This window comes from Sphaeramia orbicularis, chromosome 24 (assembly GCF_902148855.1).
Source record: "Sphaeramia orbicularis chromosome 24, fSphaOr1.1, whole genome shotgun sequence".
Taxonomy (NCBI): domain Eukaryota; kingdom Metazoa; phylum Chordata; class Actinopteri; order Kurtiformes; family Apogonidae; genus Sphaeramia; species Sphaeramia orbicularis.
The window spans coordinates 22237831-22261509 of NC_043979.1; the positions used below are offsets into that span (position 1 = coordinate 22237831).

A 23679-nucleotide genomic window follows, 5' to 3' on the forward strand; every position below is an offset into this window, starting at 1 on the left:
CTGATGAAGTGTAATTTAAAAAAAATCATATATGAAATAAAGTTCATGTAAAAACTATAATATTTTTTAAAAAAAATACAAATCTAGAAAGAATATCGTAAGAAATCACATGCTATATGGTGACATGGTTGGGGCATCCCTGCATCACAGCACAAGACTGGTAATTCACTGACGCACTGTCAAAGAGGCTGTACGTGCTTACGTCATGACGTACGCGGAACTGCGGCCACGTCTTCAATGAATCGAAGAGCAACCGGAGGAACAGGAAGTCTTTCACCGACTGCACTTCTGTCCTGCTGATCATTCAGAAAACACAACAGTAAGTGAATTAAATCTGACAATTATTATATTGTTGTGTAGATTAAAATGTTCGATGTTGTCGTAACGTTTAGCGTGTAATGCACAGATGTTTGTAACGTGTTAAAGTGAACTGAGGTGGTATGAGTAGTGTAAGTTAGGATTGTCATTCATGTGATTATACAGTTTATTGAGCTTATCTGTTTCTAGTTGGCTACAGGCTGCTCTTGTAATTTACAGCACACTTTGCCCTCATCTTGTTCTTTGGCATTTAATGAGAAAACCGACTCAATGTTCTGTTTTTAGTCTGAATGATAGTATGTTTTAATTAATTAATTAAAATGTTGTGTTTATGTTTTCTTTTCTGAATCATTCCTATATTTTGATTGAGTGATTTATTCTGAAAATGCAATGAAATTTAACATATACGTGTACAAGTAAAATATAAATAATAATACAAAAATTAACAATCAAGACAATCTTAGAAGGAAGAACAGCACAATAGTTTCATTTGCATGTCCGAAAAGGGGTGGGAAGAAGTGTTTGCTTGTCTTGTGTGTGTGTGTGTGTGTGTGTGTGTGTGTGTGTGTGTGTGTGTGTGTGTGTGTAGTGAGATTTTATCCTAGGGCACAGCAAAGACATTTACCATTGTTATGTAAATTGTTGAAAGTGCTGAACAAAACTGTGTGTTTCAGTCATGGCCCAGTTTCAGGAAGTGGAAAAACAGTCCATTATGCACCCGAAGCCCCCAGGGTTGACTTTGCATTATGGAACAGCCGGATTGAGGACAAATGCCAAACATCTGGACCATGCCATGTTCAGAATGGGACTGCTCGCAACACTCCGCTCCAAAAACACCAAAGCCACCATCGGAGTTATGGTCACAGCATCACACAACCCAGAGGTTAGTGTGTTCTTTCATTTTACCTCATCTAATGTAATGTTTGCCAACATTTGCAGCTCAGAATTGTATTTATACAGCTCTTTAATGTACCTACCTATCCCTGGCTTCACTCTCCTTTCTCTATCTGTTTGGATGTTTATTGCAGGAAGACAATGGGCTGAAACTGATCGACCCCATGGGTGAGATGATGGCGCCAGCATGGGAGCACTATGCCACCCAGCTGGCCAATGCAGACGACTTACTCACAGTTCTGAAGGATATTATAGAGAAGGAGGCGATAAACATGAGCCAGGAAGCTAATGTGTTTGTGGGAAAAGACACCAGGTTAGTAATATTAATATACATGTTATATAATACAAAAATATATAATTTATCATGTAATGAGTCATTTATTTAGATCATACTTGTATGTCTTGTACAAATAGCAGTGTAGTGCAGCCGTACACGTATTAATAATGAATTCCAGTGTTCACTTGCATTACATAGAGGCCGAGGCTTCTTACAGTTTATTTTTCTCTGTGTTAAATAGTGTTTTTGAGGAGTTCTCATTATGCAAATCAGAATTTTGTGTATTGTACAGACTATAAGTCCTATTGGGGCAAATTTGTGGCTGCATGTAAAAATATGAGACCTGACTTTATAATAGACTTAGCAAAACTAAAATTGCAAATATTAATGTATAAATATCACAATGCTTTCAGTCACCAATGTGTGTGTGAGTGTGTACATTGCCGTCTGTCTTTAACAGACTGACTTTTCTTAACTTAAACATACTTACATGGATTGTTCAGGGATATCTGTGTTTCTATACAAATATTTGTCTGTGTGTGCAGGAGCAGTAGTGCCAGACTATCACAGGCAGTATTGGATGGAGTGTCTGCTCTTGATGGTCATAGCAAAGGTTCATTTACACAGTTTTTTTTTTTTTTAATATTTGCTTACTTTTGTTATAATATTTTCTCTTCAGTATTTGACTACAGATGTGTGTTTATTTTCCATCAGACTATGGTTTGGTGACCACTCCACAGCTCCATTACATGGTTCGCTGTCAGAACACAAAGGGTAAATATGGAGAGGCTACACTGGATGGTTACTACAGCAAACTCTGCCAAGCCTTCATCCAGCTCACAAAGAATGTAAGAAAATAGGGCGTGGTCTGTTATTTTTGTCTTTGACTTATTGTACAGTAGGTGTGTCTGTGACAGTCTTTTGATAATCTTCCTGTCTCCGTCTCTCCACCAACCTCTGAATCTTCTTTTACCATGTAGGCATCCAACCGCACAGATGACCAGAAGCTCCTCTCCGTGGATGGTGCTAATGGCATCGGGGCTCTGAAGGTTCGCGAGATGGAAAGTCATTTAAAGAAGGAGCTGCAGATCTCACTGTTCAACGATGGCAGCCAAGGAAAGCTTAATTATCAGTGTGGAGCTGACTTTGTTAAAGTGCAGCAAAAGCCTCCAACAGGTGAGACAAAGGCTTTTTAATGTGTATACTCTCCAGTCACGGAAAAAATTATTAGATCCACCCTTGTTTTCTTCAATTTCCTGTTCATTTTAATGCCTGATACAACTAAAGGTACATTTGTTTGGACAAATATAATGATAACAACAAAAATGGCTCAAAAGAGTTTGATTTCAGAGCTGATATCTAGCCATTTTCCATGTTTTCTTGATAATAACCAAAATCCCTTCAGTTCTTACATCAATAGCCATGGCATTGTACTGACAAAAACAGCGCTTTTAGGCATTCCATATTTTCTTCTCTGTCTGTTTTAGTCACATGATACACACAGGAGTTAGTACTTCATTGCATAACCATTGTTTTTGATGACTTTTGATGGTCTAATAATTTTTTCCGCAACTGTAAGTTTGACCTTTTGGCTTTTAGAAGGCACATTATGTCCAAACACAGCACTGTAATAGCTACATAAAATTATCAGATTAGCTCATATAAGGATAAATAGACTGCTGTTGTTGTTAGCAACTATATAAAAACAGTATCCACTTACATTTACACAGTACTGTCAAACTCAAGGGAATCTTGTCAAAAACCACTGTAGAAAAATTCATCCATAGTTTAGTTTATATTTTGTTATTTCATGCAACTCCTATATTTTGTCATTTTTTGTAGTAACCACCACAATATGTGATGACTTAGGTATGTGTTGTACTTTATATCCCCAAGTAAAAACCAATAGTCAACTTACAAGGCCGATCTCTAATAATGGCTGTTATCGAGCTCAACACAAACAAATGAACTGCATGTGTGAGTCAAAACTGTCATTCCTTCAAATTAACTGTTTTATTTTGTATTGATTAAGAAAGTGTTGCATTTGTAGAAAAACACAGTTGGATCCAAATGAGGTTTTGTACTAAATATGACTTTTTCCACTTATTAAACAGGAAATTAAAAATAAAGGCCCAGTGCCTTCTGCAACTGAAGAAAATAAATGCTGTGGCTGAAAAAGGGAAAAATGTTTGGCATTATAAAGAGAAAATCCTGTAAATTATTACAAAATGCAGTTGTTATTTCTAAAATAAGCAAATATTTATACATATTTTTTTGTTATTGCGTAACACAAGAAACTGTTGTAGTCACAGTTCCAGTATCTGTCTTGGAGGATTCTGTCTTGTTTTTTGTTTTTTTAAGACACTTTTGTTGAAATATTCACTTATTTTGGAAGTCGACAGTTGAACATTCAGTTTGTGTTTGGAGCAAATGGAAATGAACAAATCAGATACTGCAAGGGAAAAAAATAGAAATTCTAAACAACAGTTGGCCAGAAAATGAAAATTTCACTCGTGATTTATCTGTGAAGCTTAAGAAACTCTCTCAGATGTGCATTTGAGGACAAGGAAGTGGCGCCTCCTTATCTTTCTTATCGAACAGAGCACTGCCTGGATGCAATAATTATAGAATAAACTTCACCTCCTCCTTCTCTCCTGTATTTATTCTGGTCCTTTCTGAACACAGTTTTAGTAAAAGGCAAAACTTGATTCCATGCCCTATATTTCAAATTTTTGCCATGAAAATCGGTGATTTGTTGCATTAAGAATCACTCTTAAATCAATGAATTCTGCAAAGTGTTGTGCCATTCTCCAAACCCTCATGCTCCCTTCTGCATGTGCACTGTTCTCTTGAGGTAAAAACTGGGAAAATAATGCCCTGCACTTGAAACTATCAAGAATTTAATTTTGTCATCTTTTCTTGTCAAAAAATAATCATTTGCATTTATGTCTGTCTGATGCATCAGTAAAGAAGAAAAAAGATATCCCCCACACTGTCCATTCAGCTTGCAAAAAACTTGCTTATAAGCCTATATTAAAGTTTTTTGCAAATTGAATGGACAGTGTGTGGGATACCTTTTTTCTTCTTCATTTGTATCTCATGCTCCTACGCACCTGTCCCCTGAAGACTTTTTAGGTGTGCACCAGCCTCCATACCTGTCTGTCTGATGCAGCCACACCTTATGAAACACACAAAACATTCATTCATTCATTCATTCATCTTCTGAACCTGCTTTATCCTCACTAGGGTTGCAGGGGTGCTGGAGCCTATCCCATCTACACACACACAAAAAAAAAAACATTTTGTGATAATAATATTTCATATTTCAAGATTTGAGATTGTGTAAAATTTTAAGGGTGTCTAAACAATTTTTCTACTACTGTCTATAACACAGTTCCTAATATGCTGAAGAATATCTGGAGGATGTTGGGATGGTTGCGTAGAAGTCAGATGGGTTACAACATCTGATACTTGTGACTGAAGTGACATATTAAATAACCTTTTTTATATGATCTATGTTTTATTTTACTAAAGTACTGAATAAAGACCCACAGTGAGTTTAATTTTCCTTCCTTATATCTCTGTCTTCAACTCTTCTTTTCTCTGGGAAGGTTTTAAAATGAACCCAGGCGAACGCTACTGTTCATTTGACGGAGATGCTGATCGGATAGTTTATTACTACACTGACTCTGAAGGACAGTTTCACCTGTTGGATGGAGATAAGATAGCCACACTCATGAGCACTTTCCTCAAGGAGCTACTCGAACAGGTACACTTTCAAACACATATAAATATACACCAAGAATCAAACACAGCTCACAGAGGTTTGCCAACCCTTGTTTATTTGTGGATGTACAGGCTGGCTTAAATTTGAAGGTGGCAGTTGTACAAACGGCTTATGCTAACGGAAGCTCAACACACTATTTGGAGAACACAATGAAGGTGAGAAGACGCTCACACTACACTTCTTTTATTTTTATGTTTGCAGTAAATAAACAACACATATTTTCCTGTGTTAGGTAATAGTGCGATGTGCTAAAACAGGAGTGAAACATCTCCACCATGCAGCCCAGGAGTTTGATGTCGCTGTGTACTTTGAGTCCAACGGTCATGGAACTGTGAGTTCACAAGACACACCCTCTTAAAAGTACTGTAAAATGTCTTATGCTGTATTCTGATTAGAAATGTAAGTTGTGGCGTAGAGTATCCAATGGATGTTTGGGACGTGGTGTGTGTGTTGCTGTGCTGTGCAGGTGTTGTTCAGTGAAGCGGCTGAAGAGAAGATTTGCCAGCTGGCAGAGGATCCCAACATCAATGATGAGAAGAAGAGAGCGGCTCTTCTGCTGCAGAACACTATCAATGTCATCAATCAGGTAGAAAAACATGCACATATTGAACCGTTTCATCCAGAGTTCAAATCCTACAACAGTGGTTTCCAACCTTTTTTGGCTCCTGACCCCATTTTAACATCACAAATTTCTGGCGACCCCAGACATTCAAAACAGACATTTTTTTTTTTTTGCTAAAATTAATTTGTTTTTGATCATATAATAGTTTGCTATACTATGTTGCAAATAAACATTAATTTTAGATGACATTTAGTCTATATAATGTATATTATTATGGACGGAGGCAGAAAAGCCAGTTGTAGATTACTGCACAAAGTGGGAATTTCATTTTCCTTGGTCAGGATATGTACAGTCAGTCCAGCTTGGATTTACAAGGCTGACAATTAATACTGAATAAACAATAACTAAAACTATGAATTATGAAAGAGCTGCAGCATCTGAAACCGGCCGCAGTAAACATTTGAAAGATAAACAGTACCACAGTGCTTCAGTTTCATCTTCAGTGTTTGTCATGTCTTTTATGGATTGTGATTGTCTCTCAACTCGTCATATATTTTTTATTAGTAAGTTTTTTTTGGTTTTTTTTTATCAATTACTAGAAATTTCAGGCAACCCCATTTGAATTCCAGGCGACCCTACATGGGGTCCCGACCCCAAGGTTGAAAAACACTGTCCTACAATGTCTTAAATCCAAATATATACAGTACTGTGCAGAAGTGTTTAGCCAACATCAGGTTTGTTGTTTTAGTAAAGTTCTAATAACCACACATATGCATTTCTGAGACTCTATATTAAGACACAATCTGGATGTTTGGAGAGTAGATACAGCATTAAAAACAAAAGTTTCAGGGGAAAAACTGCTTCTACAAACCAGAGGGTTTGTATAAACCATTTAGTGTGGCCTGCCTTTGCATTTAACAGGTTTGTTCAGACAGAATGACATTTTTTGCATTATTTTTCTGATGTTTTGTACCAGGTTTCATCCAACACATGTCATTTTGTTTATATTTGCTTGAGCTGTTCTTTGTCATGGGGTCAGGGGTCACACTAAATAATGACTTTAATCTTTCAGTCATTACATTTCACTGTGTTTTACCTACTGTATAGACACCCTGATTACAACACACAGGCTTCATTATTACATTAAATTGTTCTTATTTTGATTTTTGTTCGCTACAGACTGTGGGTGATGCCATCTCTGACATGCTGTTCATTGAAGCCATATTAGCCATTAAAGGTATGAGCGTCCAGCAGTGGGATGCCGTCTACGCTGACCTGCCCAACAGGCAGCTCAAAGTCAAGGTACCATAAACATTTATAGTATTTAAAATCTGACAGTCAAGTATAAAGGGAAATGGTTATTCAGTCACTTTTATTTGGAGAAGCTATGAAACAGCATCTATCAGAATGTGAATGGGGTTTGTAGAGTGATCAGTTCTGTTGAACTTTAATGTAAAAATATGAGGCAAACATTGGTCACTGGAACCTACTTTAACTGTCTTAAGAATGAGGGTTTTTAATAATATATATATGTCTTCTAAATTGAAAATTGTATTACTGTAATATACAGTATGTATATGTACAGTTGTGGAAAATCTTATTAAACCACCCTTGTTTTCTTCAATTTCCTGTTCATTTTAATGCCTGGTACAACTAAAGGTACATTTGTTTGGACAAATATAATGATAACAACAAAAATTGCTCATAAGAGTTTAATTTCAGAGCTGGTATCTAGACATTTTCCATGGTTTTCTTGATAATAATCAAAATCACTTCAGGTCTTATATCAATAGCTATGGCATTGTACTGACAAAAACAGTGTTTTTAGGCATTCCATGTTTTCTTTTCTGTCTGTTTTAGTCACATGATACACACAGGCGTTAGTACTTGATTGCATAATCATTGTTTTTGATGACTTTTGATGGTCTAATAATTTTTTCCACGACTGTGTAAAGTTATGAGGTACTTATAAAAATTAAAGCAAAATAAGATTTCACAAACATTATTCTTTCAAGTTGATTGTATTTAAACAATGCAGTCTGAATTTACATATAGCCAAATTCATTTCATAAGAAAAGTCAATTCAAATTTCTGATTTATTAGATATTTCACAAAAATTAATATAGGTTTTATTTATATTTTATATTTACTAAAGCATCAAAGTTAGGCAGAATTTCACACTGATTGAAAACAAATTTGTTTAATGTATTTTAATATTTCTTTAAACTACACTACCTTAAAAAGTAAATGTTGCATTTATTTACTGAATCTTTAATAGGGGGGACGTACATTTGGTTAATTTCACTTGCACATCACACTAAATGACTAAATGACTGATTTCCTGACAGGATCATCTGTGAGTAAGGGAACATTTTTAATATTCTTTCCTTCTCTAAAATATGACCTAGAGAAGTCTTATTGTATAATAAAATTATATCTGTGTTACTCTTGTTGCTGTTCTGATCTGTCTGCACTGAAGGGGTTTGTAGTGTTTCTCTAAACCACTTAGACACATTTATCCAGTATGTGATGTGAACACAGCTGTACTTGTGTTTGTGCACGTCTTTGTTCTGTAGGTTGCAGATCGCAGAGCAATAGACACAACAGATGCAGAGAGACGTGCAGTGAGTCCACCAGGAATGCAGGACACTGTTGACAGCCTTGTGAACAAGTACAAACAGGCCCGGTCCTTTGTGAGACCCTCTGGCACTGAGGATATAGTGAGAGTTTACGCAGAGGCAGACACTCAGGTGAGAAATCATCTTTTGCAAAACGTCTTCTTTTCGTAAAGGTGGGGTGCGAGATGTTTTCCTGGAGCATTTTTGACTATATTGCTTAAAATCCCTTTCACACCCTGATTACAACCAATTAATTAAATGCTCTAACACAGAAATTAAAAAAATGTAGTCATCTGTGGAATGGACAGGACGGAAAAACACCATCCATTCATTTTCAGCGCCCAATCAAAATGACGCTGATATGTCTATCAAACTCAACTGCCATTTGTCCCTCCCCCCTCTGCGCATACCCCTCTTTGTGCATGAATCATGCTTTCTCAGAGGTTTGAAGCACTTGCTCAGGAAATGAAGCCAAAGCCAGAGCTTGGCTATATCAGCTATATTAGGATGGAAAGTTCACCGGAAAACATAAATCACAAGGAAATGTAACGTTAGTCAGATAGGTATGAATTGGAGCTGTTCTGTAAGAGCGGGGGTGTTGGACGAGACTGAATGAGGTATGCATGGATTGGGGCCGGAGCCGGGGCCGCCAGAGCCAGTTGAATTGTTGCTGTGCAGCTTTCGTGAACCCTTCGAGAACAACCATTGCGCGTGCCAGTACTCTGGAGGCGTGGCTTCGGGGGGTATGTCTGAAGAAAGGGGTTTGGACTTTTGAATTGAGTATTTTCAAAATGTAGCTTGTTTGAACCATTTTTCTAAGATCTCATACCCCACCTTTAATCAGTGGGATTGTGTTGAGACTAATCCTCTTGCTCTGTGCATTGTGTTTGTGTTTCAGGAGAGTGCTGATGCCCTAGCACATGAAGTCAGCCTTGCAGTTTACCGCCTTGCAGGTGGAGTCGGGGAGGAACCAAAACCATTGCACTAGACCAAAAGCACAGAATACTGACCCGTGTCTTATATTATTGGTGCTTCTTTATGCCGTTCCAACTGAAAGTGTCAGTCTCATCTAGTGAAGTGCCAAATTATTTTATACCGGTAACTGCAGTAGGTACTTTATTGTCATTTTCTATTTATCTAATTCCTTTGACATGTGAAGAGATGCGTGAGAAAATGAGGGGTAAAGGGTTTCTCTGCTACCTTGGCTTATTCAACCTCATTCAGTCTCAAATAGATGCAATCATACTTTATGTCTGAAATTCATGACTTTCTGTGTAATCTGAATAAGATATTATGTATTTACAGTTAACCCATAAAGACCCAAACCTCCGCCAGTGACCAAAAGCATCTACTGACCTAGACTGTTTAATACTTGTTAATCCGTTAATCCTATCAATGCATGCAAATAATTGGCGTAAAATACAGTTTGTCATCTTTTCATGGTCATCAGAGGCTCCGTAGTTACTGTGGAAACACCATCATCTTCTACAACATTAATTCACCGGTAAAACCCATGGAGTTGGATCAATGACAGTGGATGGACACATTGAGTTTATGCTCAGTTAATGATATATTTTCTGAAAAAGTCATTTTTTTTCTTAAGTTTTCTCTGTTTTTGACAATAACTCTCAAATGTAATCTCATCACAATGATTAATGTACATGATCCGCAAATTAAATATTGTAAAATACCAGATTTTCATTGAAAACGCATAAAATATAAAGGATAATATTATGATATATAGTGATAAATCACTTAAGAACGGTTAAATATGGACAAAAATGAACTTTCTCAAAAGTCACACTGGGTCTTTATGGGTTAAGAAAACATCAATTATTTTCAAAATACATTTTTTAAAAAGTACTTTCCAGATGTTTTTAAGATGGGTCTCACTGAACTATGCCAATACATGAATCTGTTTGCCTTTTATGAGCAGTTGCATCAAATGCACTCTCTTGGATATAAATATGAAGGGCTGCTCTGGTTTGAATAAATAATGATGAAAACCACAGATATGATTTCTTGCTCTTTATTATGCAGTTTTCAAGCACATGTTCCGGTCACACAGGAGGATTAAAAGATGGAGGCTGACAGTGTTAGGGGCAGGCATTAGCAAAGGAAAGGATTTTGATTTATTTTGCTTTTAAGTCTCATGTCCTGAAGTTTGATCATATATTTGTGCACAAGGTGGAATATCTTTTTACTGCAGTACACACAGTAACTTGGGGGCATTTAAAAGCAACAAATAGCATTTGGATTCAGCCTATTCTTCATCGGTGTCATCAGCTGCTCCAGAAATGGTGATGGTGCGCTCCTGTGTGTTGCTCTCGTAAGTGTCCTCATCTGTTTTAACTGTTCTGGGAAAAAAGGGAAACAAGTGTGGAAATAAAATGGGTTATTCACTGTCTTCCACATGATCCTCTATGTAATTCTGGCAAAGTCAGCTCTACCTGATCAGAACCGTCTTCCTCTCAGACGTCTCAGTGGCTTGCTCCTCTGCACTGAGGTCAGTCTGGGTGTCTGATGAGGCCGTCTCCTTTCGAGGGCTGCCAGTTGCTGCTTTTTCAGCATCACTGCTCTTCTTGTCACCGGGGCCATCATCTCGCTCTGAAGTCGCTGCGGGAGTCGCTGAGGCTGATTGCAGACTCACACTGGAGGTCAGAGGCAGGCCTCCAATCAGAGACAGGTTGTGGACCATGGTGCTCAGACGACTGTCTTCACCCTCAATCAGCTTCCTGCCAAGAAACAGAAGAAAGCACAGAATGATATTTATTATCATTAATGGCAAACCATGACTTAAATCTAAGACAAAATGTGAGAGCTAAAACAAAACTGCGTATGAAAATGGCCTTGCACAATATAGGATCTTTAATAAACAGGGGTTTGATGTTAAGCAGTCTTTCATTATTCCATTTTCAGCTTCTATAAATCCAATCCAATAAAACTGGCCATTTCCTTTAAACAAAATAAAACTACTTACACTCTTTTAACTAAATCAAAAACCAAACTGGTGGATCAATGGACATAAAAACTAATGAACATTTCAAAGCTATTAAAGCTACTAAAAAGGGTTTCTGTAAGTATTTAAAGCAGATGAATGACAGCCATTGCTCAATGTGAAATTACAGATATACTGTAGATTATATTGCATATATTGAGTTTAACTTCAATATATAGACACAGGGAAGCAAAGATTTTGGGTTTTTACATTAAATAATCAACTTGATTGGAAATGACATGATGCAACATTGTTTTTTCAGATACATTTTAAAGTTTTATTCATTTATTTGTTTTTAAATGGAATGTCCTTTATGGTGAACTTTTTTTTTTTTTTTTTTTTTTAAGTAAAGCTGTGAAACTCTTGTCCCCAACAAAAGACAAAAATGCATTGCTGGGTCTCAGGAGGATATGTTGATATACTAGTTATCAACTTTCAAAAGCCCATTTTAACCAGACCTGATCAATTATTCACCTATAGGTGGTGATCTCAATCTCCAGAGCCATCTTCATATTCAGCAGATCCTGGTACTCCCGCAGCAGCAGAGCAATCTTCTCCTTAGTCACCTTCATGTCCAGATTAATTGAGTCTATACGTTCCTGTAACAACAGAATATCACCAAATACCTTCATGAGGAAGTATTTGCAATGTTGTAATCACATACATATACATATCCTCTGTGTATATGAGGATATATTTCTATTTATGGGCAAGACATGCATGTCAAGAAATTAACTTCTGACATATATACAATAGGTATAATGTACACTACTTTACAGTTTTCACTTGCTGGATAGATTTTCTTAACAAATTCAATACATTCATATACTATATATTACATTTACATACATCATCAGATGACTATGGGACTTCAAACATTTTGCCATATTTTTACCAGTTACACAATAGAACAGCTAGAATGAATATAAATATTTACGTCTCCACATTGAGTCATTTCACTTGCCTGCAATTCTTCCTCTCTCTTCTTGTACTTCTGCCCTACATCGCGGATCTGAGCCTCCAAAAACTCATTCCTTGTCTTCAGTGTCTCTAAGTCACGCTCTTTGTTGAGGATCTACATAAAATACACATATACACACAGCTTTTTAAACATTAAAATCATAACACCAACCATAAATGTGCAGAAAATCAGACTCACATCCTTCTTGTAGCCTGCAATTTCCTCTCTCACGCCTCGAACACTTTGAACATGTTTGGTGGAGGCGCTGGTCAAGTCCTGGAACTTTGTTCTATACCAGGTATCCATCTCCTGGGGGAACACAGTTTTAATGAATCACATGTTTCTTGAAGTACACTAAGAGGGGTATTGTTAATAACAGCAGTGAGGCTTGAATTTTACTTGTAAGTTTTTGGCTGCGATGCTGTCATACTGGGACTGAATCTGTCTGAGGGCAGAGGAGAGGTCTGGGAGGCCAAAGGTCATGTCCACCCTGGAAACAGCTGAATATATCTGCTGCATCAGCTCCTCAATTTCCTTTCAGGAGATCATAGACAGTCATAAAAAGAAGAGAAATGAAACATGCAGCATTCTAAACAAAATACTGTGTATCCTGTTTGTCACATTAAAATTTCAGTCACATTAAACACATTAAAACTAAGAAATGCTGAGGCTGACCTAAAAATATGTGTATATATTTGCATTTATTTCATACAGGGATTAGATAAAACATTTATTTAGACAGTATATTCTTTATGTTTAGGAAACTTCACTCTACAACTGTGCACTCCTGGTCGTACCCTTTCATTTGTGCTTCCTACTCAGCCTTTGCACTATGCTGATAATTGCCATATTCATGGTCTTACTCACCCTATTCATCATCACACTCTCAGCTTAAGTTCAACCTGTCACAGCAACAATTACCCAGCTATTAAACCATTAATGATAAAATGAAAGGCATGCCAGCTATCAGCTTATGACTCATACATATAGTACACTGAAGACTGACAGATTGGACAAATCTTACCTCCTTGTGAACTCTCTGCAGGAAGGCCAGCTCAATCTCCAGGTTTTCCAGCTGTTTCTCCAAAGCAATCCGTGCTGACGTGGCTTTATCCACATCCTGGAACAGACATGTTCATATGGACATACTATATAGGTAGTTATGTGTCAACTACAGTATAAGTTTTAATTTACAGTTAGTTAAAAGATGTAAAGGTTGAACACTCCAGTGCATCTTACTGGACGAAGAGCCTCAATCTCCTGCTCTGTCTCCTTCCTGGCCAGCATGGCTGCATCGTATTTACCCTTCAGTGCGTCCAACTGGCCTAACATCGCCTCTTTCCCCGCCAAAGCCAAGTCCTGTACAGAGCAGGGACACAATGATCCATCATCCAGCACCAGTGTTTCACCTGCAAATGGACTGTAAACTAGTTACAACAACATGCAATGATCTAAATGTGATGTGGAATTTGATACAGACTATCTCACCCTCTGGATTCTCATTTGTTCAGCGTCCCTAAGGAGATCTTTGAGCTGAGACTCATACAGCTGCCTGAGACCTGATGATCGAGCATTACGACTCTTCAGGGAATCAATCTCAGCCTCCAACACCTTATTTTTTGACTCAAGGCTACGCACCTAAAAGAGAAAACACAGTAGATATAGACTTGGATGATAACAAATAAAAACACAAAGAGGGGGTCAATACTTATTGGTCAATTTCTTGTACGTCTATTTATTTATTGTACTTGATCTAGGAATACTTTAATAATTAGTGAGAGTTTAGGGTCAAGAAAACATGTATGTTAACAGGTATTGTGCAGATTTGTTTCTGTTTCTGTGTGTTTGAGTCCTGAACCTGCCATACCTTTTCAATGTACACTGCCAGACGGTCATTTAGGGCTACCATCTCCTGCCTTTCATTTTTTCGGGTCAGCATAAAAGCCTGGTTCTCTGCTGCAGCAGCATCCAGGTCCAGTTTGGGCCCCAGTCCCATGGACATACCAAAGCACAGGGCTCCCATACTCACACTGCTGGAGACAGGACCAAAGAGGATAGTACAGCAGATTCATTTTGCCTTTTGTATCTTTTTCTGTTTTAAAATTAATTAAAATACAAGTAGATTTGAAAATCATCAAAAATAAGAGTAAAAACTTCAGATTATAAGTGTGAAAAGATGATCTACCTGGTCATACGAGCCTTATTGGAGGTAGCCCTTCGCCCAACCATCCCACCACTTCTTGTGAGGCTGGCTGACCGATGCCTGATGTCCCTCCGGGTGGGAGATGGACTGGACACCCGGAGCTGATACATAGAGGGTCCGGCCATGGTCCCCTCAAAGTGGCGGCGGTATGAAGACATCCTCTCAGGACTGCGACTCATCTTGACTTTCCTTTCGCTGCTACTTCAACTTCAGCTGGAGGCTGGAATCTGTTTACTCACACCTTAAGCCTGTGGTGGGGTCTTTATATCCTCAGCCCTTCCCTCAATACTACAGAGGAATGTTGAACCCTCCCAACCCAGTGGTGAGATTCCCTGCAAACATCTATCAAGGTTATGCCAAGAAAACAGTGATTAAATGAGAATGCTGGAATAATCTTCATTTTAAACACTACGTTCTCTCTTACACTACTTTGCCAAGTTTTAAAGACAGTTGTACCCAATATGTAGTAATAATAGCCCATTTCTCACCACACTGCATTTAGTCATTTTATCTCTTTAATTTTTTTAACAGTTGGTTTTATTTCATTGACAGAGATCATTAATCAAATCCAAACAATCGCTATAGTTTGATTCAGAGTAAAGTTTATGTTTGGATCTGCAAAAATCTACTACGATTATGAACGTAATGAAAAACTGCTTTTCTGTGGTCTGAGAAGACTATTTTGAAGAGGAATAATAATTTAAACATCCTCGGAACTATTCAACTCCTTCGCGGTGCTCTCCGGAACACTTTTCATGTTACCCCAGTGTCTGCTTAGAAAACTACTTTGCCTTTCGTACCCACTTCTTTGTAGGAAATAAAATCAATTTAAAGTGTATTTCTCTACCTCAGCTTCTACGACATGGCGGGAAACTTCTGGCAAAGTTCTCATTAGTAAGTTTTAGTGAATATTTTGACTTGTTACGTCTTTATTTTGTCAATCTTCGTCTTTGTTATAAGGCCTAGCGTTAGCTGTGTTTGTGCGGCGGCATCGTAACGAAGCGCTAGCAATCTCCGGTAAACTGTTGCTAAAACAGAGAATATACATTAAAATAAAATGGATTAAACGATAATGCAACATTGATAAAAGCTCAACAGTATTACCCCGCCTTTGTGTTTTTTCCTGCTTCACAATAGCAGTCAGATTCAATGGCTAACTGGCTGTGTTTGGGTGAATACTGATGCTACCCGCTAGCCTGAGGTGAATTCAGGTTGACAAGCAGAACTGTTTAATATTCCAAATAACATTATATTCATCTTGATCCTCTACAGTCTGCAGTGGGTTCTGGATAAACAGGACCTGATGAAAGAGCGTCAGAAGGACCTGAAGTTTCTGACAGAAGAGGAGTACTGGAAGCTGCAGATTTTCTTTGCCAATGGTATCTGAGTTTGTTTTGTTTTGTCCCTGGACTTTGCTCTCATGTAGATTTACTATCTGTTATTATCTACTCATAAACAATGGGATATTTTCCGTCTATTTCACTGTACTCATCTTAATATTTATATCAACTCAGTATATTTATCCTGTAACATGTTGTATGTGTCTTTCTCTGTGTTTCAGTCATCCAGGCTTTAGGGGAACATCTAAAACTGCGGCAGCAAGTCATCGCAACTGCAACTGTTTACTTTAAACGCTTCTACGCCAGGTAAACAGCAGGCAAAGTGAAGTGTAGTTTTTCAAGTCTGTATTGACCCTATATGTGTATTTCTAATCTATATGAGAACTAATACCAATACATGGCTCTCTGGCGTTTTTGAGGCAGCATTTATGTTTGGTCTCCAGTCACTATTTAGATGATTCCAATGTCAGGATATGCATCTCTGTGTCTCTAGTGGGAGATGGTTGACTTGGCATAGCAGGAAAATATCAGGACACCTCTGACAAGACTCTAAAATAGCTGATTACAAAATATTTGTTGCAGCAGTAAGACTCATAAATTGTTTTTGCTCTCAGGTATTCCTTGAAAAGTATAGATCCAGTTCTTATGGCTCCTACCTGTGTTTTCCTGGCTTCTAAAGTTGAGGTATGGATCATCCTGTCGTGTCACATGTGTTACAGTGCTAATGTTTTTTATTTTGATCTGGTTCATATTCTGTCCTTAGTTTTGCTGTTTTTATTTGATCTGACCTCACACATGTATGTCCTTTCCAGGAATTTGGAGTTGTGTCAAATACTAGGCTGATTTCTGCGGCAACATCTGTGTGTAAGTGACCGCATTTGGTTACATGTTTTCCATTCTAAGGTTATTTTAGTGCTAAATAAAAATCTGTTCTATTTTCTTTTGCTCATCAGTGTACATGGTTTCGTAATCCATCAATGTATTTTGTGTCAAACAGTGAAAACAAGGTTTTCCTACGCCTTTCCAAAGGAGTTCCCTTACAGAATGAATCATGTGAGTGGATTAACTATGCATACTCATAACTGTTTTCCCTCTGCTGTTGCAGAGTTATTTATGCACTCTTGTGCTACATTACAGCATGCCAAGACACCTTACACTGTATCACAGTGTTGCCATGTCAGTGTCTAGTAATACATGAAATTCCACAGCTAATGTTCACACAGCTCTGATAAAAATCCTGTTGCTGTGGGAGATGGCTTTGACCCATGTGGAAGTGTACACACATTTATTCTGCACAGCATCTATCAATGTGGTGTTAAGTGGTATGCAGCAGTAGAATTTTATTTATCCAGCATCTCCACAGAGATGCCAGGGCGTCACTGGGGCTGTTCTGACACGTTGCTTGTCCAGAAAGCAGTGTAAACTATTATTTATAGTGAGCCGCTGCGGAGCGATAAAAGGAGGGAGTGGCTCACATAGTCGAGAATGAGTTTGCACAGTGCTGCGACACATAACATAATTTCTCATGTCCACTTTCTGTAGACATTATATTAATGCTAGTGGCAGGAGGACCATTGGGGACACTGATGGTTTATGGAAGGTCACTTACACTTGGTAGTTACGCTTTACAGCACAACTTTGTGTCAAACAAGCACTGAAGTAAATTAGATTTATGTCGTCTGGTAGTAGTGATTTATTGATTGACAAATGTTCTTCACTACCAGTGACCATCTCTGCTGTGGAAATCAAGTGATTTAAAAAAAAAAGAGAGAAATACTAGAACCTAGTCAATTATATGCACACACAGATGTGTGGCATTAAACCTAAATATCGTCCATAATGAGTTTAAGTGTAGATAAACTGGTGAATATCACTTGACTTTAATTATGTACCACACATTATGAAAACATTAAAGTTGTAATAGTAGAAGATATGCTCATTGATGTTGTGTGTGTGTGTATATATACATACATACATACATACATACATACACACGCACACACACACACATATACAGGGTGTCCCATAAGTCTCCATACATAGGAAAAATAAACGTTTCTTGACATAAACCATTTTTATTTATATAATATGCTCTATATGACTGCCACTTTGTCGGGAACACATTTCAATGCGTGTCCTCCACTGCTGAAGAACTATAAAGAAGAAATATAAAGAAATACATGTTAGAACCATATGTATTATGTCTCCTATGTATGGAGACTTATGGGACACCCTGTACATATATATATATATATATATATATATATATATATATATATATATATATATATATACACACACACACACACACACACACACACACACACACATAATAAAATATTCGGTCAAAGTAAATATGAGAGTTTTTAATGTAACTTCCCCCTTTCTGATCTAACATGTACACACACTGTTTCTTCACAGATATTAGAATGTGAATTCTACCTTCTAGAGTTGATGGTAAGGAGTACAATCTGTGCTATTAATGAGGTTAAAGGGTGTAATATAATTGTTGGTTGAATGGATTGTTTTTGATTAAATGAATTTTTCAGGACTGCTGCCTGATTGTGTACCACCCATACAGACCACTGCTGCAGTATGTGCAGGACATGGGACAGGAGGACATGCTGCTGCCCTTGGCCTGGTATGATTGTGTCTGTGCTCATGAATCTGCATTAAAATATGAGACAGTTACGATGTTTTAAATCTATATCATGATACATTAAACTGATTTTGGTAGCACCACTCATAGTTGATGCTGTCGTGTTTCTCTACCAGGCGAATAGTGAACGACACTTACAGAACGGATCTGTGTCTGCTCTATCCTCCCTTCATGATTGCCCTAGGTAATATTAGTCCATTGCATGTCTTATTGTTGCTGTATAATGTAGTTACTGACTTTTAAAGTAGCTTTATTAGCTGTAACTTGATCATCCTTTCTCCCCACAGCCTGTCTGCATGTCGCCTGTGTGGTGCAACAGAAAGATGCCAGGCAGTGGTTTGCAGAGCTCTCTGTAGATATGGACAAAGTAAGTTTGGTACCTCAGACATTTAATAAAAAAAAATATTTTAGTAGTTTTTGGTGAATCTGACTGAAAGCAAGAGTGCATGGTTGCTCTCAGAAATTTGGATTGGAACTCATACATCTTGATACCATACTTGAAAATCAGTTTTACTTTAGCTGTAGCTCAGTTTGAGTTCACTCCTGTGTATGTATGTTTTCTGTCAAGATCCTGGAGATTATCCGTGTCATTCTGAAGCTCTACGACCAGTGGAAAAACTTTGATGATCGTAAGGAGATAGCTGCAGTGTTAAACAAGATGCCTAAGCCCAAACCTCCTCCTAACAGGTAAACCTGACAGTTTTTCTGTATGTCATTTCAGTGGTCAATAGACTATAGACATATGTTAATAAGTGTCCTGCTCTTTCCTCTTCCAGTAAGGGCAATGCAGTTAAATACATTTAACCAATACGCAGCGTGCTTGTGCAGGTCTTGAAAGTCTTAAAAAGTATGGAATTTTGACATGCCGTTTTCCAGACCTTGAAAAGTCTGGATTTTTGTGTGAAAGTCTTAATAAAGTATGAAAAGAAGTTTATCTCATAGTTGAATTTTAGAGTATGCTCAAAGGCACATAATCTTGTAAAATAAGAAATACATAAAAGCATATAAAAAACTTGACATGATTTGGCTAACCGGTCGGTACTGGAATGATTCTAATGAAACTTGTTTGTGTCATATTTACTTTTGTGATTTTCATGTTTTGAAAATGTTTCTGTCAGTAAATCATAATGTACTGTGAACTATGCATTCATTCATTCATACATTTATTAAAATTAACGTTTCTACCACACACAACAGGTACAATCTCAACCAAAAAAGCAGGCATGCAAGTATAAAAGTACATAAAATCAAGGTCTTGGGGGAAAAATAGCAGTTTTGAAAGATTCTGGAATTTTTATTTGGATAAAGAGCAAGCACCCTGAATACATTAAACCAAATGTTTGCATCCTTCAGTCGTCTTTCTCTGGTGTCATACTGAATCTAACTCCACATAATATTACCAGTTCTAGTTTTGCAGAGATCACCCAGAAGAAAATACTGGAATTAGTTTTCCTTAATGTGGTGAATCTGGAATTCCAACACATCTCATGTGATCTATTGAAAAAGAAAACCTGGTTGAATGTTGACTTTTGGTGCTGCTGTGATGTGCAACCTTAAGAAGATTTTTTTTTAAGTGGGTAATGTTGTCAATAAATGCAATTGCACTTCTATTACTGCAGATTTTCTGCAGGTATTTTATCTACTGACTGCAGCTTCTAAAATTCAAAGAGACTATATGTCCTTTTATACATCCTGTAAAACATGGAAATGCTGTTCCACCTCACCAACCTGTATAAAGTTACAGGCTGGAATGGAGGGACATTGTTGTTCCATCTTTATGTTGGCAGCAGAGGTTATCACAGTCGAGATCTGTCAAAGTCTGACACAGCTGACATAAACGCTTCTATGTGCACAAAGATCTTACCATCAGAGGCAAAATGTAAAGATGGACCATCAGATTACTTATTAGAGGTGAAGAGACTGAAATGAATCCTGGAAAACTCTAATTGTCAGATTTTTAGAGAGAAGTTCGATATAAGTCTATAGGAGACCGGGCTTTCTGGAGCCAGTTGGCATTACAAGTTGAAGATACTTCCATATTGGCTATGTTTTGGATCCAAGATCTTTGTACCTCTTTTATGCCTCTGATCCTAGAGCAGCAAATAGCATCCTCTGTACAATGACAACACTGGGCACCATTATTACCTCCGCCAAGGAGGTTATGTTTTTGCCAGGGTTTGTTTTTGTTTGTCTGTCCGTTAGTGTGCAACATAACTCAAAAAGTTATGGACAGATTTGAATGAAATTTTCAGGGTTTGTTGGAAATGGGATAAGGAAGAAATGATTAAATTTTGGTGGTGATCGGGGGTGGGGGGGCCCATGGGGGGGGGGGGGGGCACTGATCGTTAGTGTGCAACATAACTCAAAAAGTTATGGACAGATTTGGATGAAATTTTCAGGGTTTGTTGGAAATGGGATAAGGAAGAAATGATTAAATTTTGGTGGTGATCGGGGGTGGGGGGGGCCCATGGGGGGGGGGCACTGATCGTTAGTGTGCAACATAACTCAAAAAGTTATGGACAGATTTGGATGAAATTTTCAGGGTTTGTTGGAAATGGGATAAGGAAGAAATGATTAAATTTTGGTGGTGATCGGGGTTGGGGGGGCCCACGGGGGGGGGCCACTGATCAGCCTTGGCGGAGGTCTGCGCTCTCCGAGTGCTTCTAGTGTTAGTACTATTTACCTAAGTGTTATCTTAATAACAGTTTAATGGAATCTGAAAATGAGTAAAGTTTCAAATATCAGCCACTTAAATGTTTGTCATCATCCTGTAGTATACATGTAAAGCCTCATGCTTGTAAATATGTATCTGTGTTGCATATACTTAATTTCTCCATCTGTGTCTCTGTTCATTTCTGCAGTGAGAGTGACCAGAGCTCCAACGGGAACCAAAGCAACTCCTACAGCCAGTCATAGCGTGGACTCTGTGTTCTTCTGGATCCATCACATTGATGTAGACAGGGTGGATCTGTCAAAAACATACAGAACAACCCTGAACGAGTTCCCATGTTCGTCTTTGACTGTCACATGACCACCCAAAAGCAGAGAACCCATGTCCTCACACTCAACCCCCCATTCTCTGCTCGTTATGGGTTTAAGATATCAGCCGCCAGAAGGCCACTCTACTCTGCTCCAGACTTGAAAATGAACGAAAACTGAGGAACTTTTTTTTTGGACAGGGGTGGGAATGTGGGGTGAATTAGAGATGTGATGGTTCAGAAGTCTTGTGATGATCCTGACATCCTTGAACAGCCCCGAGGAGCGAGATTTTCACATGGAGCTCCTTGGGTTTTGAGCAAACTTGATCACAAATATGTATGTATGTGTGTCTTTTGTGTGAGTGTGACCAGTCTGGGTGGATTTTTTTTATTCCTCAGGGACTATAGTAGTCTTCTGTACTGGTGTCTGTAGAACGGTTTGATCCTGTGCTGTTGAGTGGACACCCCTGCCGTCTACTGGTAGATCATGAACTTTTCTCTTTGAGAAATGAATTGAAATGAATTATGACTATTTTACTGTTTTCTGAATCATGACAACTCCACCTCCTTCCTCCCATTCCTGCTTCCCTTTTGTAAATAGTCTTATGATTCTATTCTTTTTTTGTTTTTTTTGCTCTATCATGTTTTTTGCTCAATTAAGTAACTCCACTTGGATGGAAATTATAGGCTGGTGAAAGTGCCCTTTCCCTTTATTTTACCTGTCATGGTTCTGTTTGCCTGCTGCAAAGCTCTTTTCATTTAATTGTATTTCATTTATTCTGCTTTAGTTGTAGAATAATGTGTTGTGTAAAGTTTATTTTCTTATCCTTTTTTGTTTCTTAATTTGTTAATTAAATGCTTGTCGGGGCTAAAGGCAAATTAGAACTATTTGTCAAATTTTTGTTGTGCTTTCTTATTTGTGCTCCCGCCATTTATTTAATCATCAAATTGTGGCAATATGTGTGTGTGTCCATGTGTAGATGTCTATATTTTTGTCATGTAATGCAGTGAGAAGTGTGTGTGTGTGTGTGTGTGTGTGGATCAAAACAAGGTGCTTCAAAGCCTTACAAAATAAAAGCTGCTGGTGACAGAAAATGCCCCCTCATGTAAAACACATCACATCCCATTCAGGTGAAATGTTTCTGTTTTTAAAGCTTTTTTAATTTAGATTTTCTTGTCTCTAGAGGCTTACTGTGTTCTCTTTCGCAGCTGTTGGAAACACCACTTATTAGAAAACATTACCATGTTTAAAGTCGGTCTCATGTTGCTTTTGTCTTACTTTGTGGGAAGAGCAGACGTAACAGTGAAGCAGTTTTGTCGTTTTCTGCTTTTCCCTTCTGGCGTTTTTCCTCCACTTCAGCGGGCTCCCTCTGTTACATGATCATTCTCTCAAGAGGGCATAGAAATAAAAGGGCTTCACCTCACCTAAATATTCCTACTAAATCTTCTAAAAGTAGTTCCCAAAATGTTTTATCTATTACTTGAAATGCTATGTTTATCATTTGAGAGATCACTTAAGGTAATAAAATGTTTGGTGTGTAAAACAAAGTGGTTCACTGCTGTTCTTCAGATGACGTGCACTGCCCTTGGGGAATCCTCTACCATGTTACAAAAGTCTCAAAGTCTCCTTACCTAACTTCAATGTGAGTACCCAGCAGTGGTAGGACCCCTAGTGGTTAAAGTAACAAATACATAACAGCTATATATAACAGTTTTTGGGATTTAGTTCATGTTTTAACACCTTGGTCCTTTCAGTTAAACATAAACATCATATATGATTCCACATTTTAATGTTAAAACATAATAACAAAGCTGTTTAACTCATTGTAGAGTATGAGAGGATGTACTGCTCAGTTGTTGTCGTCAGGTGTGGGTACAGTGGGGTACACGCAGTCCCCGTGACGTCACAGACGCATGGTAAAGCTTGCAGAAAAAAATAGGTTGCACATCCTAAAGCAGCTGTACTTCAAAGTAAAAGCCCCTACATCACACTGCAATGTGGAAAGAATAACACAAGCGTCTTTGATATTTACACAGTGAAAAAAAAACTTTATTGAACATAAACATATAATTTATTTAATTAT

At 37.8% G+C, this 23679-nt stretch overlaps 3 protein-coding genes across 6 annotated transcripts; 2 read left to right on the forward strand and 1 right to left on the reverse strand.

The window, feature by feature from the left end:
- The first annotated feature begins 87 nt into the window (after positions 1–87).
- pgm3 (phosphoglucomutase 3) lies at positions 88–9883 on the forward strand. 2 transcript variants are annotated; one of them, XM_030129262.1, is made up of 13 exons: positions 88–319; positions 993–1201; positions 1347–1525; positions 2035–2102; positions 2204–2337; positions 2470–2665; positions 5101–5258; positions 5348–5431; positions 5509–5607; positions 5743–5862; positions 7018–7140; positions 8415–8588; positions 9355–9883. In XM_030129262.1, the coding sequence occupies exons 2-13, from the start codon at positions 995–997 to the stop codon at positions 9442–9444; spliced, it is 1632 nt and encodes a 543-aa protein (XP_029985122.1). In that variant the 5' UTR covers positions 88–319; positions 993–994; the 3' UTR covers positions 9445–9883. The 2 variants fall into 2 exon arrangements, with proteins under 2 accessions (XP_029985122.1, XP_029985123.1); XM_030129263.1 differs by having other exon boundaries at positions 278–315; positions 992–1201.
- Positions 9884–10477: 594 nt separating this feature from the next.
- On the reverse strand, positions 10478–14882 carry ngs (notochord granular surface). 2 transcript variants are annotated; one of them, XM_030129264.1, is made up of 11 exons: positions 14601–14882; positions 14283–14448; positions 13904–14053; positions 13655–13774; positions 13440–13535; positions 12815–12949; positions 12614–12724; positions 12419–12529; positions 11929–12053; positions 10907–11191; positions 10478–10813 (listed from the first exon to the last, which is right to left on the reverse strand). In XM_030129264.1, the coding sequence occupies exons 1-11, from the start codon at positions 14795–14797 to the stop codon at positions 10720–10722; spliced, it is 1590 nt and encodes a 529-aa protein (XP_029985124.1). In that variant the 5' UTR covers positions 14798–14882; the 3' UTR covers positions 10478–10719. The 2 variants fall into 2 exon arrangements, with proteins under 2 accessions (XP_029985124.1, XP_029985125.1); XM_030129265.1 differs by having other exon boundaries at positions 10769–10808.
- A 477-nt stretch (positions 14883–15359) lies between these two features.
- On the forward strand, positions 15360–22997 carry ccnc (cyclin C). Of its 2 annotated transcripts, XM_030129001.1 has the most exons (13): positions 15360–15512; positions 15891–15997; positions 16180–16264; positions 16573–16642; positions 16771–16822; positions 16956–17011; positions 18380–18415; positions 18508–18599; positions 18734–18801; positions 18905–18984; positions 19186–19304; positions 21479–21537; positions 21574–22997. In XM_030129001.1, exons 1-12 carry the CDS (start codon positions 15481–15483, stop codon positions 21531–21533), a joined length of 852 nt encoding a protein of 283 aa, XP_029984861.1. In that variant the 5' UTR covers positions 15360–15480; the 3' UTR covers positions 21534–21537; positions 21574–22997. The 2 variants fall into 2 exon arrangements, with proteins under 2 accessions (XP_029984861.1, XP_029984860.1); XM_030129000.1 differs by having other exon boundaries at positions 21479–22997.
- Positions 22998–23679: the final 682 nt, after the last annotated feature.

Bases quoted from the DNA above. Each gene is read 5' to 3' on its own strand.
- pgm3 (XM_030129262.1), top strand. From the start codon at position 995: ATGGCCCAGTTTCAGGAAGTGGAAAAACAGTCCATTATGCACCCGAAG. The intron at 1,202-1,346 runs GTTAGTGTGTTC...TGTTTATTGCAG, and splicing joins CAGCATCACACAACCCAGAG to GAAGACAATGGGCTGAAACT. The intron at 5,432-5,508 runs GTGAGAAGACGC...TTCCTGTGTTAG, and splicing joins ATTTGGAGAACACAATGAAG to GTAATAGTGCGATGTGCTAA.
- ngs (XM_030129264.1), bottom strand. From the start codon at position 14,797: ATGAGTCGCAGTCCTGAGAGGATGTCTTCATACCGCCGCCACTTTGAG. The intron at 14,449-14,600 runs GTAGATCATCTT...TCCTGTCTCCAG, and splicing joins AATAAGGCTCGTATGACCAG to CAGTGTGAGTATGGGAGCCC. The intron at 11,192-11,928 runs GTGAATAATTGA...GTTTCTTGGCAG, and splicing joins ATTGAGATCACCACCTATAG to GAAGCTGATTGAGGGTGAAG.
- ccnc (XM_030129000.1), top strand. From the start codon at position 15,481: ATGGCGGGAAACTTCTGGCAAAGTTCTCATTA. The intron at 16,823-16,955 runs GTAAGTGACCGC...TGTGTCAAACAG, and splicing joins TTCTGCGGCAACATCTGTGT to TGAAAACAAGGTTTTCCTAC. The intron at 19,305-21,478 runs GTAAACCTGACA...TCATTTCTGCAG, and splicing joins CCCAAACCTCCTCCTAACAG to TGAGAGTGACCAGAGCTCCA.